General features: G+C 44.5%; 2 protein-coding genes across 2 annotated transcripts; both read right to left on the reverse strand.

The window, feature by feature from the left end:
- Positions 1-226: 226 nt before the first annotated feature.
- On the reverse strand, positions 227-4532 carry pdia4 (protein disulfide isomerase family A, member 4). The gene is made up of 11 exons (XM_018727868.1): positions 4436-4532; positions 4202-4345; positions 3834-4011; positions 3297-3502; positions 3039-3177; positions 2529-2734; positions 2186-2344; positions 1586-1734; positions 1331-1487; positions 986-1219; positions 227-828 (listed from the first exon to the last, which is right to left on the reverse strand). The coding sequence occupies exons 2-11, from the start codon at positions 4278-4280 to the stop codon at positions 416-418; spliced, it is 1920 nt and encodes a 639-aa protein (XP_018583384.1). The 5' UTR covers positions 4281-4345; positions 4436-4532; the 3' UTR covers positions 227-415.
- Positions 4533-12638: 8106 nt separating this feature from the next.
- hus1 (HUS1 checkpoint clamp component) lies at positions 12639-16349 on the reverse strand. Its single transcript, XM_018727877.1, has 8 exons — positions 16198-16349; positions 14721-14848; positions 14446-14622; positions 13932-14039; positions 13686-13760; positions 13275-13374; positions 13041-13172; positions 12639-12907 (listed from the first exon to the last, which is right to left on the reverse strand). The coding sequence occupies exons 1-8, from the start codon at positions 16247-16249 to the stop codon at positions 12825-12827; spliced, it is 855 nt and encodes a 284-aa protein (XP_018583393.1). The 5' UTR covers positions 16250-16349; the 3' UTR covers positions 12639-12824.
- Positions 16350-18279: the final 1930 nt, after the last annotated feature.

Raw genomic sequence — 18279 nt, forward strand, 5'->3', positions numbered from 1 at the left:
TTAAAAGTAGAATACACCCTAGATCCTCCATTAATGAGGATCTTATTACATACTGTAATAGCTCCCTCCCTCAGTAAAGTGTTTGACCTTGACTGTTTTATCAGCCTTCCTTAGTTCATAAACACTATTCCCCACCCTACAGTTAGATAAACAAAAGGCAGATTATTCCACAGGTCAAATTCAACTACCTGTTCCATTTTTAATGTCTTTATTTAAAAAGATTTAACAAAATATATTTGTGAAACGGTGCAAGTTTTTTTAAACTTGATTTCAGAAAACAGTTGGTACAGAGGTTGGTCTAAAAGGGTCAGTAACATCTGAAAAGACCTAGGCCCACTTAGCAGAAGAACAGCTTAAACTTCACAGCTACTGCTTCACATTCCCCTTTTAAAGTCCTCAGTAATTTATAAGGGCACTACAGTTCATCCTTTCCCGTCAGTTTTGTCGAGTGTTGTTCCAAAAATTTAGTCAATCCCTTCAAGTCCCGGTTTCCACCTTCAAACTTGACAGGATTCTGTTTTTTGTTGCTGGGTGCAAAATAGATTGTTGGAAATCCTTCTACTTTGTAGCTGTCATGAGGCACATCATTGGCAGTGGCATCCATCTTGGCAATGACCAAGTTCTTCTCATGCTTGAACTTTTTCGCCAGAGCAAGATACTCAGGCTCCAGCTTTTTACAGTGGCCACACCATGGTGCATAGAACTCTATGAGGACATCGTTCTTGTTATCCATAACAAGATCTTCAAAGGTCTTACCAACCACCACTTTCACAGGACCCTTGTTACTCTTAGGGATTGGCTGGGATTTGATAACTGCTTGTAATTTACCTGTAAGGAGAACAGACAATGTCAAATGAGTAAGAATCAGATCAGTCTTACACATTTGTTCATTCAGTAAACACTTTTCTCTAAACTGAGATACAGCTCAAAAACAAAAGTGCATTTCAGACAGATTCTAGCTTCTACCAGGAAGCCAAGAATGTACCTTTCTTGAAGGCTGAAACAAATTCCCGCAGAACTTCAGAATCAAACTCCTCTGGCTCCATAGCAAATTTCTTGCCCCCCTCAGCCAGGATGCCAACATTGACTTCTTCACCGCTCTCACTCAGACCTAGGCTCTTTAACTCCTCAGCATAATCCTCCTCATCGGCAATGGCAAACGTGTATTCTGGGAAGTCCTTAGCCACCTCTAGCACCTTGCTTCTCCAGAACTGCGTGGCTGCAGCACATCGGTTTGCATGTCAACCTCAGCTTTGAGAACATAACTGAAACCCAAACAAGGAAACTGTGACATTCCAAATGACAATTTGCTTAAAGATTGTACACGTACCAACTCTGTAGTCAAAGCTGAAGTCAACGCCATAATACACCACAACCAAGGGCCTTTTAGTGTAGCGTTTTGCATCGTTACTCTGTTTTCGGTGCCCAACAAGGGGCAGCGCGTGATTGCTGAAAAACTCCTGGATTTCCAAAGCAGAGGTGGAATCCTGCAACATACAGAGAGCTGAACTTAGCCACTGCTCATGCTGGTATGCAGGGTTGTGCATCCAAATAGTTCAATAGACAGATAAAGTAATCAATTTACCTTAATTGTGAAATAATTGGACTTCTCATATTTAGAGTGGAATTTCTCTGGCTGCATGACAACAGCTTGACCAGATGAACTCTGGAGAAACTTTGCAACTTCAGTACTGAATGTATGCAGGAACTTGTAGTCATCTCTCAAGCTGTTGCCTACAATAAAGTCAAAATGGAACCTTGTAAAAAAAAAAATCAACTTGAGGCATGCCACATAAATCAGACATAGAATCATACTATATCTTTTCAATGACAAGATTTGGCAGAATTTTACTTATTCTTGTGCTAAGACTAAGTGGTTAGATGTTGAAATGACCTGTCAAGAGTTTTTGAAGATGATCCTCATAATTTATAGTATTCTTTCAGAACTTGATTGGAGTATATAATGCAAGTTGCTATAAAGTACAAGCATTAAAAAACCTTGCCAGAAGAAAGAGTAATTTGTTTATATTACACAAGTTATGTTTGACCATTTGCCACTTCCTGCCAATTAGTCATGCAAGTGAAGAAACGCCTAGTAATATTAAGAAAAAAATACCAGTTTAGCTTAAGGAGCAATTATTTGAAATTTAGACAGGGTTCAATTAAATTGAATGCCTCTGCTCACAAGCATCAAGGTAGATTTCATATGTAGCATCTTGATCACTGGAGAAAACACCAACGATCACTACGTCATCACCATCCTTGATGAACTCTTGAACCTGTTTCAGGGTCTGGACTGGTTTTGATGGAGGTCCTGCTTGGTCACTCATGTAGTCGACAATACCTGTGCAGAAGAAATTGCACCTTTGACAAGTCGAAGGGACATTTTAGTGTTGAAAACCAAAGTCCTTAAATTACTTCCATTCTTTAGATACACACACACACACACACACACACACACACACACACACACACAAATAATGTAACAAGTTACTGGAATTCAGAATTGAACTTTGAAAAAAACTTACCAAATTTCTCCCTTGGCCCATTATACTCAAAAGCTTTGCCTTTCCTGAAGATTTTAAGGGTTGGGTAGCCAGTCACATTGAACCTGGAGGCGACCTCCGTTTCTGCTGTGGCATCTACCTTTGCCAGTGGAATAGGAGGCGTGCGCTTGTTCAGCTCCTTGGCTGCCTTCTCATACTCAGGAGCAAGATGCTTACAGTGGCCACACCTGGAGAATCATAGATGGGGATTAAGTTAAACTAAGTGGAACAAATCAGATATGATTGAAAACATCCCTAGGTAACTCCACTGCAATCCCAAAACCAAACAAGTCTCAAGTCCAAGCAAACAAGTCTTACATGTAAACCTTAGAATTTCAAATGCATCATTAACACAAAGTTCTTCCCTTTTGCTTACTCTGTTTAGCTAGTGATTTCATTTAGCAAATGAAAAGATGAATCATCAGAGCTGGAGTCAAGATTTTGTGAACAAGCAGGATTTTTGGAATTTAACAAGCTCTTATGTTCTCTTACCAGGGTGCATAGAACTCTACCAGTATGATATCAGCATTATTGACTGCATCATCAAAGTTGTCCTTGGTCAGTACCATGGTGGCTTCTGGAGGGGGCTTCCAGTCTGGCTGGGCCACCTCCTTCACCTTCACCACCACAGCTGCAGAACAAGATTGAAGGCTAGTTTAAGAGGGTGGGACTAGAAATTGAGGGAAGAAACTGCAACCCACAGGCTTAATGCTTCAGTTTAAAAAAAATCAATCACTATCAGTTCCATACCTTTTTCTGTCCGATCACCATCGTAGTCCACTGGCTCCCCCTTTTTAAGGATTTTGATTGTAGGATAACCACTGACCTCAAACCTGCTACTCAGAACAGTTTCTTTTGTTGCATCAACCTTGGCCACGGGAATGGGAGGGTCACTTTCTTTTAGTGTCTGTGCAATCTTCTCATACTCAGGAGCAAACTGCTTACAGTGGCCACACCTAGAGGAAGTCACCAGTTTAAAAAAGGAGGTACAGGATTTACAACAGATGGCACATAGGAACATGCAAGCAACTGCAGGCTGGAAGGAATCCCAACATGAGCAAAAGCTCCTCCTCTAGGCTCTGTTATGGACTCAGTTTGGCAGTGACCTCCCTCTCTCCCTCAGAACTGCTGAATCCCTCTCAACATTCAAGAAGGGTGTCAAACAATCTTTTTCAGAACGACTTCTCTCCTGATCTCCTAGCCGCTCCCTAAATTTATCATCATCATCATCATCATGTCACGATAAACTGTCTATCTGGTCAATTCTATGCAGACCCGGAGCATTACCACGGCGCGTAGAACTCCACGAGAACTGTGTCTTTGTCCTGGATGAACGTGTCGAAGTTCCTATCGGTGAGAATTAATACGCCATTCTCTTCCTTAACTTCATCGCCGCCTTCATCATCATCATCGTCGTCGTCGTCGTCATCCTCACCGTCAGTCTCTTCCCCTGCATCGTCATCTGCTGCAGAGACGTAACGGCATTTGTTACAACATCCATCATCCATGCACGATCATCAGAAGGTGGCTTTAAGTTTAATAGGAGCGTCAGCAGGGAGCGCACACGGACGCATCCTCAGTTAGTTACACTGACCGGCGGCCCAGGATTCGCATCGCCGCACTCTGCTCTGGCTGGGTAGTAATGTTCAGCTTACCATCGTCACAGCGTCCGACCGCGAGCAGTTGGGAAACACCCAGCAGCGCGATCAGAAGCAGCGCGGTCTTCCCCCTCATTCTCCGAACGCAACGCGAGAAGCCCCGCAAGATGTGTCCTAATCCCAGAGCTGGCAGCTACCAAGCTGAAAAAGCAAAGGTACCGGGGCAGTGTAAGACAACAATTCGTACCACTTTGAACCGCAGCACTTATTTCGCTTATTACTTGCGTCTACCTGCGGAATGTCATAACAGAGAAGGGGGGGAAACCTCTTTAAGCAAATGACTCTTGTTTGAATTCGGGTTGTTAAACGTGGACTTGTCTGACTTGCCACCCTCTCATTGGCTTTAAAATTCCGTCGTGCACCAATCGGCTGTTGCCACTTTACTCACAGAACGAAGCACGTTCAAAAATACGATTGGACGTCCCAGCGGTGACGAGAACTTGATTGGTCAAAACACACATCTGTCAAAAACAACGTAACGAACACCGATTGGCCAGCCCAACAATAACTGTAGTCTACGGGTGATTAGGACTGGTCAATTAGCACGTTCAAAACAATGATTGGCCATGTCTGCGGAGACTGTTAAGCGGACTGTACAAATAGAAACGTTATGGGATAAAATGTTATATTAAGGATTTATGGCGTGGCGATATGTTCACATTTGATACAGTATGATGTACTGAGCTTCTCATTTCGAGAGCTGAGACTTGACTCTTGCGCAAAACCACTAGAAAAAGATAAGATTAACAATAACATCGCTTCAAGTCATGAGGAGTTTATAAGTGCCTGATGAGAAGTCTGACACCATGGCCAAATGAAATACAAACATTTAACAACTGAGTGATATCCCTTCAGTGTACTTTATAGCACCTCTGACCTGTTAAAACCAGAGTTTCTCAGTTTAGATAACTTAAAGGCATGTTGGAGATGGTGTGTCTATACAACATATGCAAATCAAGGAGAGCTGGGATGTGCCCCCACTGTAAACATTGCTGTTTAACCACTTAAATTTATTCATTTAGGTGACACTTTTCTCTGAAGCACCGTACAATGTAAGGTACTTACAACTATTACCTATTTATATAGGTGGGTAATTTACCTAGTTTTTTTTGGTAAGCATCTTGCTCAAGGGTTCTACAGCTGGAGAGGAGGCTCAAACCTAGGCCCTGGAGGTTCACCAGCAGCAACACTTACCCCTATGCTACCAGCTGTCATTGTTTTTCATAAGTTTATCCATGAGGTGCATTTCTTTGTTGAGTCCCAGAAGGGTCTGGTTCTCTCTGCACGTGATGGGACCACTGATTATGTCAAGTAGGACTCAGATATTAAAACTGTCCTTTGATTAAAAGCCTTTAAAGCATCAATTAATCAAGAATCTTTTCTGAAATTTGAAAAGCTTTTATAGTACAAATAGTCAACAAAAAATACACAACAATTGGTTATTATCTGGGGGAACGCGGTGGCGCAGTGGGTTGGACCGGGTCCTGCTCTCCAGTGGGTCTGGGGTTCGCGTCCTGCTTGGGGTGCCTTGCGATGGACTGGCGTCCCATCCTAGGTGTGTCCCCTCCCCCTCTGGTCTTATGCCCTGTGTTGCTGGGTAGGCTCTGGTTTCCCGCGACCCCATATGGGGCAAGCGGTTCAGAAAGTGTGTGTGTGGTTATTATCTAAATGGCAGGCTGTAATTAGTATAAAAGGAGGCAAACAAGTTAACTGTCAGCCTTACAGGGTATCAGACTCATGAAACCATCCATCCATCCATCTTCCTCCGCTTTTATCCGGGGCCGGGTCGCGGGGGCAGCAGTCCGAGCAGAGTCCTCCAGACTTCCCTCTCCCCGCACACCTCCTCCAGTTCCTCTGGGGGAACCCCAAGGCGTTCCCAGGCCAGTCGGGAGATATAGTCTCTCCAACGTGTCCTGGGTCTGCCCCGAGGCCTCCTCCCAGTGGGACAAGCCCGGAACACCTCCCCAGGGAGGCGTCCAGGAGGCATCCGGAACAGATGCCCGAGCCACCTCAACTGGCTCCTCTCGATGCGGAGGAGCAGCGGCTCTACTCCGAGCTCCTCCCGGGTGACTGAGCTCCTCACCCTATCCCTAAGGGTGCGCCCAGCCACTCTGCAGAGGAAACTCATTTCTGCCGCTTGTATCCGCGATCTCTTTCTTTCGGTCATGATCCAAAGTTCATGACCATAGGTGAGGGTAGGAACGTAGATCGACCGGTAAATTGAGAGCTTCGCCTTACGACTCAGCTCCCTCTTCACCACAACAGACCGGTACAATGACCGCATTACTGCGGACGCCGCACCGATCCGTCTGTCAACCTGCCGCTCCATTTTTCCCTCACTCGTGAACAAGACCCCGAGATACTTAAACTCCTCCACTTGAGGGAGCAACTCCCCCCTAACCCGGAGGGGGCAATCCACCTTTTTCCGACTGAGAACCATGGCCTCGGATTTGGAAGTGCTGATTCTCATCCCCGCCGCTTCGCACTCGGCTGCAAACTTCCCCAGTGCACGCTGCAAGTCTTGACTTGATGAAGCCAACAGGACCACATCGTCCGCAAAAAGCAGAGACGAGATCTCGCGGCCACCAAAACAGACACCCTCCGTTCCCTGACTGCGCCTAGAAATTCTGTCCATAAAGATAATGAACAGAATCGGTGACAAAGGGCAGCCCTGGCGGAGTCCAACATGCACCGGGAACAGGTCTGACTTACTGCCGGCAATGTGAACCAAGCTCCTGCTCCGGTCATACAGGGAACGAACAGCCCGTAGCAACGAGCCCCGAACCCCATAATCCCGAAGTACCCCCCATAGGATGCCACGAGGGACACGGTCGAATGCCTTCTCCAGGTCCACAAAACACATATGGACTGGTTGGGCAAACTCCCACGAACCCTCCAGCACCCTAGTGAGGGTATAGAGCTGGTCCAGTGTTCCACGGCCAGGGCGAAAACCGCATTGCTCCTCCTGAATCCGAGGTTCCACTATTGGTCGGATTCTCCTTTCCAGTACCCTGGCATAGACTTTCCCAGGGAGGCTAAGGAGTGTGATCCCCCTGTAGTTGGAACACAATCTCCGGTCCCCCTTCTTAAAAAGAGGGACCACCACCCCGGTCTGCCAGTCCAGAGGCACCGTTCCCGAACTCCACGCGATGCTGCAGAGGCGTGTGAGCCAAGACAGCCCCACAACATCCAGAGACTTGAGAAACTCGGGGCGGATCTCATCCACCCCCGGAGCCTTGCCGCCGAGGAGTTTTTTGACTACCTCAGCAACTTCAGCCAGGGTAATGGACGAGTCCCCCTCCAAGTCCCCAGCCTCAGCTTCCCCTACGGAAGGCGTGTCGGAGGGATTGAGGAGATCCTCAAAGTACTCCTTCCATCGCCCGAGGACATCCTCAGCTGAGGTCAGCAGCGCGCCACTTCCACTGTAAACAGCGTTCGTGGAACACCGCTTCCCCCCTCTGAGTCGCCGGACGGTTTGCCAGAATCTCTTTGAGGCTGACCGAAAGTCTTCCTCCATGGCCTCGCCGAACTCCTCCCAAGCCCGAGTTTTTGCCGCGGCGACTGCCAGAGCCGCGCTCCGTTTGGCCCGTCGGTACCTGTCAGCTGCTTCAGGAGTCCCATGAGCCAGCCAGGCCCGATAAAACTCCTTCTTCAGCTTGACGGCATCCCTTACTTCCGGTGTCCACCACCGTGTTCGGGGATTGCCGCGGCGGCAGGCGCCGGAGACCTTATGGCCGCAGCTCCGAACCGCCGCCCCGACAATGGAGGTGCGGAACATAGTCCATTCAGACTCAATGTCCCCCACCTCCCTCGGGACCTGGTTGAAGCTCTGTCGGAGGTGGGAGTTGAAGACCTCTCTGACAGGGGCTTCCGCCAAACGTTCCCAACAGACCCTCACTATGCGTTTGGGCCTGCCAGGTCTGTCCAGCTTTTTCCCCCGCCATCGAATCCAATTCACCACCAGGTGGTGATCAGTTGACAGCTCAGCCCCTTTCTTCACCCGAGTGTCCAAGACATATGGCCGAAGGTCAGAAGAAACGACTACAAAGTCGATCATCGACCTCTGACCTAGGGTGTCCTGGTGCCAAGTGCACTGATGGACACCCTTATGCATGAACATGGTGTTCGTTATGCATAAGCCGCGACTAGCACAGAAATCCAATAACAACTCACCGCTCGGGTTCAGATCAGGGAGGCTGTTCCTCCCAATCACGCCCCTCCAGGTATCACTGTCGCTGCCCACGTGGGCGTTAAAGTCCCCCAGTAGAACGACAGAGTCCCCAGTGGGAGCGCTTTCCAGCACGCCCCCCAGGGACTCTATAAAGGCCGGGTACTCTACACTGCCGCTAGGCGCATAAGCACAAACGACAGTGAGAGACCGTTCCCTGACCCGAAGGCGTAGGGAGACGACCCTCTCATTCACCGGGGTAGACTCCAACACATGGCGGCTGAACTGGGGGGCTATTAATAAGCCCACACCAGCCCGCCGCCTCTCACCTTGGGCAACGCCAGAATAGTGGAGAGTCCACCCTTGATCGAGAAGAGTGGTTCCAGAACCCAAGCTGTGAGTGGAAGTGAGCCCGACTATATCTAGACGGTATCTCTCAACTTCCCGCACCAGCTCAGGCTCCTTCCCCGCCAGTGAGGTGATATTCCAAGTCCCAAAAACCAGAGTTGGCGCCCGAGGTTTGGGTCGGCCGGGCACTCGGCCCCGACCACCACCCAAATCACAATGCACCGGCCCCTTATGGTTTCTCCGGCAGGTGGTGAGCCCACCGAAGAGCGGCTCCACGTCATGGCTTCGGGCTGAGCCCGGCCAGGCCCCGTGGGCATAGACCTGGCCACCAGGCACTCGCATGCGAGCCCCCCCCCCAGGCCTGGCTCCAGGGTGGGGCCCCGGTGACCCCATACCGGGCGGGGTAAACGAAAGCCTTGATTTTTTCTTCATAAGGGGTTTTTGAACCGCGCTTTGTCTCGTCTGTCATCCAGGACCTGTCTGCCATGGGAGACCCTACCAGGGGCATATAGCCCCAGACAACATAGCTCCTAGACTCATTCAGGCACTCAAACCCCTCCCCCACGGTAAGGTTGCGGTTCACGGAGGAGACTCATGAAACCTTCATAAGAAAATTCTGATCTAGGCTTAACTGCTAATTAAAAAGCAATCTAAAAGTCAGTAATTAAATATTGCATTTAATAGTTATGCTTCTTTACAAATGGTTTTACAATGCAAATCTGGGCAAAATGAAATACAGAGATTGCAAAATACTGCTTCGCTGTATATGCTGTTCCTTACCCTAATATAGTCTAGGTCACATTGCATGAAAAGTTTTGCATTGTGCATATTTTTCTATTTAGGCAAACAGGTATACCCCAGTATATGAACTCCCAGTATAACGGTCATAGAAAAGTTGTACTGTACCCATGTTTAGTACCGACTGCTCCCGGTATTGGGTACTGTACTTCTCTCCGGTGTGTAAGGCAGACTTTTCCCCAATGAAATAGAAGTCATGAGCCAATGAGGGGCAGAATGTTCACCAATGTAGAAAAACATCTTGCTAATTTTGAGAAATATTCATTTTGACACGTTTTCCTTTCATTTTTGAATTTTTTTGTTCATGTACCGCTCTAAACGGAAGAGGGGTCTCCAAAAAGACTTGTTTGACTAATTTCTCCCCTAATCTTGTAAGTGCTTGATTAATGTGTACATCTCTGTTTAATCATTTTAAATAATTTGTTTAATAATGGAAAAGCCTATATACAGCTACTTGTGTAATGTATAGTGGTTTATACGCTGACATGTGACAAATTGATTGTACTCAAAAATCACGTGTCTGCATCCAAATCTTTCTTTCTTTTGATTTAATGCACCTTTTGTATTGTTCTCTGCGATGTACTGTGCTTTGGAGAAAAGTGTCTGCTAAATGAATAAATGTCAATGTACTCCATGTTTGCACTATGCTTACATGCATTTCCTGTATATTAGTTTACTAAACAATAAAATTTCTGCCGTAATTTAGCCTTTATTCATTTTCTTCTTGTTTATGTTTAATATCTTATCATCCTATTGTTCTAATGACTATTTCTTGAGACTGTTTTTAAGTGTTTGTGGAAATATGGGCATTTCTGTAAAGTCCAGGAACAAATAATTTTTTTCTTCATTTAAAATAATGGGAAAGGACCTTCCCATTTACAGTCTCTTAGTATATGGACTGTATTCAGGAACAAATTAAGTTTGTATAACGGGGGGGTACTTGTATATACAGTGCTGTGAAAAAAGTATTTGCCCCCTCCCTGATTTTTTTAAATTTTTTTGTATATTTGTCACAGTTAAATGATTGAAATCATCAAACAAATTTTAATATTACACAAAGATAACCCGAGTAAATGCAAAATGCAGTTTTTAAATGATGATTTCATTTATTAAGGGAAAAAAGCTGTCCAAACCTACCTGGCCCCATGTGAAAAAGTAATTGCCCCCCCCCCCCCTTCCCCTTGTTAAATTATGAATGAACTGTGATTAACCACTTTTTTGGAGAGCTGAATTAAATTTCACTTGCCACACCCAGGCCTGGTTACTGCCAGACCTGTTGAATCAAGAAATCACTTAAACTGAACCTGTCTGACAAAGTGAAGCACAAAAAGCAACACATCATGCTGCGATCTAAAGAAATTCAAGAACAGATGAGAAACAAAGTAATTGACATGTATCAGTCTGGAAAGGGTTACAAAGACATTTCTAAGGCTTTGGGACTCCAGCGAACCATGGTGAGAGCCATTATCCACAAATAGAGAAAACTTGGAACAGTGGTGAACCTTCCCAGGAATGGCCAGCCTACCAAAATTACTCCAAGAGTACAACAATTCATCCAGGAGCTCATAAAAGAACCCAGAACAACATCTAAAGAACTGCAGGCCTCACTTGCCTCAGTTAAGGTCAGTGTTCATGACTCAACAATAAGAAAGAGACTGGGCAAAAATGGCATCCATGGGAGAGTTCCAAGGCGAAAGCCACTGCTGACCAAAAAGAACACAAAGGCTCGTCTCACATTTGCCAAAAAACATCTTGATTATCCCCAAGACTTTTGGGCAAATATTCTGTTGACTAATGAGACAAAAGTTGAACTTTTTGAAAGGTGTGTGTCCCGTTACATCTGGCGTAAAACTAACACAGCATTTCATAAAAAGAACATTATACCAACAGTCAAACATGGTGGTGGTAGTGTGATGGTCTGGGGCTGCTTTGCAGCTTCAGGACCTGGACGACTTGCCATAATTGATGGAACCATGAATTTTGCGCTCTACGAGAAAATCCTGAAGGAGAATGTCCGGCCATCAGTTCGTGACCTCAAGCTCAAGCGCACTTGGGTTATGCAGCAGGACAATGATCCGCAACACACCAGCAAGTTCACCTCTGAATGGCTCAAAAAAAAAACAAAATTAAGGTTTTGGAGTAGCCTAGTCAAAGTCCGGACTTAAATCCGATTGAGATGCTGTGGCATGACCTTAATTCATGCTCGAAAACCCTCCAATGTGGCTGAATTAAAACAATTCTGCAAAGAAGAGTGGGCCAAAATTCCTCCACAGCGATGTGAAAGACTCATTGCCAGTTATCGCAAACGCTTGATTGCAGTTGTTGCCGCCAAGGGTGGCACAACCAGTTATTAGGTTTAAGGGGCAATTACTTTTTCACATAGGGCAAGGTAGGTTTGGACAGCTTTTTTCCCTTAAATGAAATCATCATTTAAAAACTGCATTTTGTATTTACTCAGGTTATCTTTGTGTAATATTAAAATTTGTTTGATCCCAATCATTTAACTGTGACAAATATGAAAAGAAAAAAAAAAAAAAATCAGGAAGGGGGCAAATACTTTTTCACAGCACTGTAGTTAAGCATCACAAAATATCCTATTCTGATGGCATTTACATTAATACTACTGCATGTGTTTTGATCACTAGAAATTACTTTGCTTCTACATTGGTATTAAGTTGAAATACTGTCAGTGGCCAATTTAATATTATAACATCCATATTAATGACTTGGCCTCATTGTTGTACAATACCATAATAATTGCTTTTTTTTTTTAAACAAGCAGTTCTGTCAAACTGATTTAAGCTGACAATGGTGTTGAAATAAATGAGTGAATGTGAAAGGAAAAGAATACATATATATCCACAGGTGAAAAAACAATGCTTTAATCCCTTTAACATATTTACCTATCATTAGCATGAAAAAATGCACTTTTTTTTCCTGAAACTAATTCAGTTAAGGACATTATTTTCATCTTGAAAAATATAACTTTTTAAAATAATATTTACAACAAATAGGTTTCTCTCTATGAGACAGAATACAAAACGTAAGCACAAACAGAAACCTGCATAAGAAAAACTGTGTTTAAATTGTCCTTAAAACCCTTGTTAAGGCAATGCAGTGTTTCATTTCCACAATGGAATATTTTGCAAAATGTTGAAACTGTCCTTAGTTTAATGTAGGCATAAAGCTGAAATGTGGAATTTCTTACTTTCTAATGAAGCAAATGTACTCACTTTTCTACTCAAGAATACGCTATCTTGCCAGTATGCCCTTGCTGGTTCAATTTTCCTCTGTACCAGAGTCTTATTACCCAACAGCTGGGATGAAATACTGCAGGGACACATCTTCATGCAACAGAATGAAGTGAACAGTTCTGTCACTGGCAATACCTGGAGAGACGAGGGAAGCGTAAATGAAGAAAAGTGTCTTGCTTAATGACCTGTGTCTAGTTATTTAACTGCACAATACAACATGAAACCCTGCAGTTATGGAGAAGCTGACACTGGTGCACCACACACTTACTGCATATGGCCTTGCTGGGATTGACTTGCTGACTTGCGAGAAACTGCTGCAGCTTTTTAATGTCAACATGCACCTGTGCCATCTTTGTACGCTCTTGACTGCCTTCCTTGGAGCCATCACCATCTGTGGAAACTGAGTAAGTGTTTTTAAAAAGACAAAAGAATGTTAGAAAACTGCGGCATCACCAAGATCCAGTTTTAATACTTAATCCATTTAATACAGCCATCCATTTACCCCAAGGAGGGTTTCCAAGATCTTTGAAGTGAGTAGAAACAGACACCAGCTCAGTTTCAATCCTCAGATTCATCTCACCATTTTTGTTGGCCTCCAGCACCTAAAATAGTATTTATTTACAAAGTAACATTATAAACATGACAACTTATCAGATTTTATAGTTCATTACATTAACTAACTTAGCTGATGCTTTTCTCCAAAGGGACTCAATGTTAAGATATTTATAATTTACCCATTAATACACTTGGGAAATTTTACTGGAGTAATTCAGGGTAAAGTACTGTATCTTTCTCAAGGGTAATGCAGCTGGAGGTGGGATTCAAACCTAAAATCTTAGTCCAAAAGTAGCAGCTCTAACCACTATGTTATCAGCTGCCCCAATTACACGTGTAGTACAAATATTCATTTCACCAGAAAGTTTGACAGGTTCTTCATCCGATCTATGACGTTCTTCATGGTCTTCAGAGGAGGAAGGTAAATGCTAACCTGTTAAAAAAAAAGAAATCAAGCAATCAATGGATATCCATCAAAATTAGTTCGTTTATCTGGTAACACATCAGTAAAAACATGGGATTACACACAAGATTAAGTTTTACAGCATCAGATCTCCAAATGATCTCCAAAGCCAGGTAAAGGAGCAGGAAGCACATCACTTACATCAAAGTCAGGAACACTGGGCTCCTTGAAGTCCTGCCACAATTTCCTGGGGATGACACCCACGGGGATGTCGTGTGTGACGACTCGGCTATTGCTAGACAGGGAAGGCTGTGCAGAGAAACGTGTTGGGTTATAAAGAGAGAAGTGTCCCCAGTCAGCCTCATTTTCCCTGCGATTGTATGGTGTGAACACTTACTGAAGATAAGGAAGCCAGGCTGAGTTGTTGTAAAGTAAAACAGCAGAACCAAGAACGATGCAACTGAATGGACAACGGTCTTTATTAAACAGGATATTAAATCTGTCTGAGATATATTTATCAGATTGCAACTTGCATGGCTATTCACATTTTTCAATTATGTAAAAAAACATCCAAGTAAATCCATAAAAATACCCACAGCTTCAAACTGATAACAACACAAAAACACTGAAAAGAGGAAACTCTTCCATCTATTTAATTAGTTAGGGAAAGTGAGATTAAACAACAAGAATTTAAGAGCTCCTCTGGCTGGCTTACCAGATCAGCTGCCACAGTGAGACAGGGACAGTGCTTCTTGGTCAGCTTGATTTTCAGGGACTTGGCATTCTGAGTCGTCTTCAAGGCCCGCAAGAGGTTCTCTGGGATGAGCTCGAGGTATATCTCATTGGCGTTTGGTGCCATGCCCTCCAGCTGGAACTCATCAAAAAAGCTGCCCTGTTCGAGAGGATCTGTCACTAGTTTCAGCCTCATTAAATTCACAGAAGCCCAGAATGGTGGATCACAGGCTCGGAAGAGGGAGATGGTATTCTTACCTGAGATAATTCACACCACATGCTGACTCCCCCACTGGCTACTTTGTCAGATAGCATAAAGTATAGGTTGTCAACAGTGAGCTGCAACGTGCACGATTTTGTCAGTTTCGAGATGGTATTCACAATACCTGTGGTGCGAGTAACAATGTATCAACACATCTAAACACCCTGTGAGTAAAAAAGCAAGATGGAAATCTGACCAGCCATCCAAAATTATTGATATTATTCAGTGACTTAACACATTAAGTCTGTTCAGTACATAACTGTTTACATGGGTACAGGGGAACAGTCACATCATGACATTCTTTTCCCCCATTTATACAGTGAAATTCTAATGAAATGACATCCTGCCCAAAATGTAAGTGCCAAACACCCCATGTTTCTGCCACGGAGACGCAGCATTAAACAAGTGGTTACTGATAACAGATGGATGGAAATGCTAGTATGAGTTACTGTACTGCGGTTAACACTAGGTCGGCTTAGATCCATGCACAACTAAGGTCAACGTGAGAAAATCCAACCAACTTCAACAACTGCTTGTCCCAAGCGGGGTTTCAGTGAGCTGGAGCCTATCCTGGAGACACAGGGCACAAGGCTGGGGGGGGCACCCCCTGGCCAGTCCATCGCAGGGCCACAACTAGTTACCCAGCCAGGCACACAGGTGGGTGAAAATACTAGAACAATTGTAGGGCAAGCACCTTGCTTGCTCAAGGGCACTGCAGCCGGATGCAGGGATCGAACCGACAACGGTTTCGGAGCCAAAGGCAGCCGCTCCAATCACGATGCCACCCCTCTATGACAAAATCAATATATTAAAAATATACTTCAATATTGAAACACATGCTGAAAAAAACCCAAGAAAAGCAGATGGTAGTAAAAGTAGGACAACTACTGGTAGCGTAGTGATTAGAATCGCTGCCTTATACCCAAAGCGGCAGGTTTGAATCTCACCTCCGGCTGCAGTACTTTGAATTTCTCCAGTAAAATTACCCAGGCTGTGTATGGGTGAATAATGTAGGTCGATTAACATAACTTATAAGTTGCTTTGGGGGAAAAGTGTCAGCATAATGAGTAAATGTTCGTTGGTGGGGGACGAGTAAAAATATGAGATAAAACCAGAGTGCTATCCTGACGAATAGGAAGTGTCTGTGTTTTTTTTTCTTTCTAAAAAGACTACAGGAGGAAAGATCACGTGCAAATGGACCTCAAACCACCAAGGCTGCAACTGGGCCAAATGTTAGTACATCCTCATTTGGCAATTTTACAAGAAATACTACCTGTCGGAGTGTTTATACTTGTTTTAATAAAGAATACAGGCCGACGTCATTAAGACAATTTGAAATAACACTTTTCGGTCTTAGTTTATCATCCCACCATGCTGCATGCATGCATGCGGCATGAATCATGTTATATATTATTATTGTGCCAATAAAATAACATCATCTACTGATCAAATAGGCAAACTCGCCGTACTCACGTGTGAAATTATTAAGGCATCCAAAGTCTACTATTTTAGCCCTAAATCTCATTGTTTAACTATACCGTGGCTAAATAATTCCAGTGTTGATTAACCCAACAAAGTCGATATCTAATTTGGCGCACTAAGATTACAAACCGAACATTTACACGAGTTGCACACCCGGTACTATTGTTTTATACTCCCCATGGAAACTACACTTCGTATGTTTGTTCCGGACAGTTTTTAAGCGTAACATTTGTACAGTAATACCGCAAGGGGACGCTTTCTCTGAGAATTCGGTTTAGCACGTCTAGTTCACGGCTAATGTGAACAAACTTCACAGGCAAAGGTGTGCACTTGTTCCTTAGAATAACGCGCGAAGAACTTTTGTAATATTTTGTCGTTTAAAAGTATTACGGTTTGTAATACTCTTTCAAGAGAAATGTTAAACCCCATAATCTGCTAAAATCCACGAAAAAGTACAATAAATGAGATAACGTAAATGCGTGCTCTGGCATGACGTGTAGCTGTAAACGTAAAAATACAATGTGTACTAATGTATTGTACTACAACAGCATTTTTTGTTCGGTTGATTCTATGTGGGGGTGACGCAGCGGGTTTGAATGGGTCCTGCTTTCTTGCGGGTGTCGGGTTCAAGTCCCACTTGGGTGCCTAGCGATGGACTGGTATCCTGTCCTGGGTGTGTCCCCTCCCCCTCCAGCCTTATGCCCGATGTTGCTGGGTTATGCTCCAGTTCGCCACGACCCCACTTGGGACAAGCGGCTTCAGTCAATGTGTGTGATTCTATGTGACATTGAAAATTGACTGTTATTAATGAGGGGGTGCGGTGGCGCAGTGGCGCAGTGGGTTGGACCACAGTCCTACTCTCCAGTGGGTCTGGGGTTCGAATCCCGCTTGGGGTGCCTTGCGGCGGACTGGCGTCCCGTCCTGGGTGTGTCCTCTTCCCTCTCCGGCCTTACGCCCTGTGTTGCCGGGTAGGCTCCGGTTCCCTGTGACCCCATATGGGACAAGCGGTTCTGAAAGTGTGTGTTGTTAATGATATTCTCATCTCTTCTGATGCTGCTGGTCAGATCTCTGTATATTGTTACGTTACTGGACTTGAGTGCTGCATTTGACACTGTAGACCATAGTATCCTACTGAAAAGGCTTAAAAACCTGGTTGGACTAAGGGGTACTCTCCTGAAGTGGTCTGACTCTTGGTGAAATCTGATGACTGCACCCCCTCCATCACAACTATGATTTGATATGGTGTGCCACAGGTCTGTGTTGGGTCCATTGCTGTTCTCACTGTATATGTTACCATTGTGTGACACTATTCACACACACACACACACTTTCAGAACCACTTGTCCCATACGGGGTGACAGGGAACCGGAGCCTACCCAGTAACACAGGGCGTAAGGCCGAAGGGGGACACACCCAGGACAGGACGCCAGTCCGCCACAAGGCACCCCAAGCAGGACTTGAACCCCAGACCCACCGGAGAGCAGGACTGTGGTCCAACCCACTGCGCCACCACACCCCCTACACAATTTCCATTCATATGCAAATGACACACAGCTAAATGTTTCATTCAAGCCTGATGGTGGGTGGTGGTGCCAAAACTCTCAACATAATCACTCCAATCTTTACAACAAATGGTATTAAGATTCAAGATTCAAGAGTTTATTCTCATATGTACAGTAAACAGTTGCTTACACGTACAATGAGATTCTTACTCTGTGAATCCTCTTAGCAGCCTATAACATAAATTATAAGGACATAAGGAAAGAAAAACACAAGGAGAATAGGGGGTGTAACTCACAAATTTACAAAAATTACTATTAATGCAAGGTCACAAATTACAAAAATTACTAAAATTACTATAGTGCAAAAATCCAAGAAAGGAGGTTATATATGTATGTAAAGTGTACAGTGCGCAATGTAAATATGGGAGTCGTACATGTGCAAAATCCTGCAGAGGTAGATTGGGTCTATTCGCAGTTGAAGGGGGGGTGTGTATTTGTGTATGCAAGATATGCGGAGGTAGTCTCTGGTCTCTGATGTTATTGGCGTTGTGGATGTGTATGTGTGTGTGGG

Source organism: Scleropages formosus, chromosome 16, assembly GCF_900964775.1.
Source record: "Scleropages formosus chromosome 16, fSclFor1.1, whole genome shotgun sequence".
Taxonomy (NCBI): domain Eukaryota; kingdom Metazoa; phylum Chordata; class Actinopteri; order Osteoglossiformes; family Osteoglossidae; genus Scleropages; species Scleropages formosus.

Bases quoted from the DNA above. Each gene is read 5' to 3' on its own strand.
- hus1 (XM_018727877.1), bottom strand. From the start codon at position 16,249: ATGAGATTTAGGGCTAAAATAGTAGACTTTGGATGCCTTAATAATTTC. The intron at 13,761-13,931 runs GTAAGTGATGTG...TTTTTTTAACAG, and splicing joins CCAGTGTTCCTGACTTTGAT to GTTAGCATTTACCTTCCTCC. The intron at 13,173-13,274 runs GTAAATGGATGG...ACACTTACTCAG, and splicing joins TCTTGGAAACCCTCCTTGGG to TTTCCACAGATGGTGATGGC.
- pdia4 (XM_018727868.1), bottom strand. From the start codon at position 4,280: ATGAGGGGGAAGACCGCGCTGCTTCTGATCGCGCTGCTGGGTGTTTCC. The intron at 4,012-4,201 runs GTAAGCTGAACA...ACGTCTCTGCAG, and splicing joins GGTCGGACGCTGTGACGATG to CAGATGACGATGCAGGGGAA. The intron at 1,488-1,585 runs GTAAATTGATTA...TGTATGTTGCAG, and splicing joins CCAATTATTTCACAATTAAG to GATTCCACCTCTGCTTTGGA.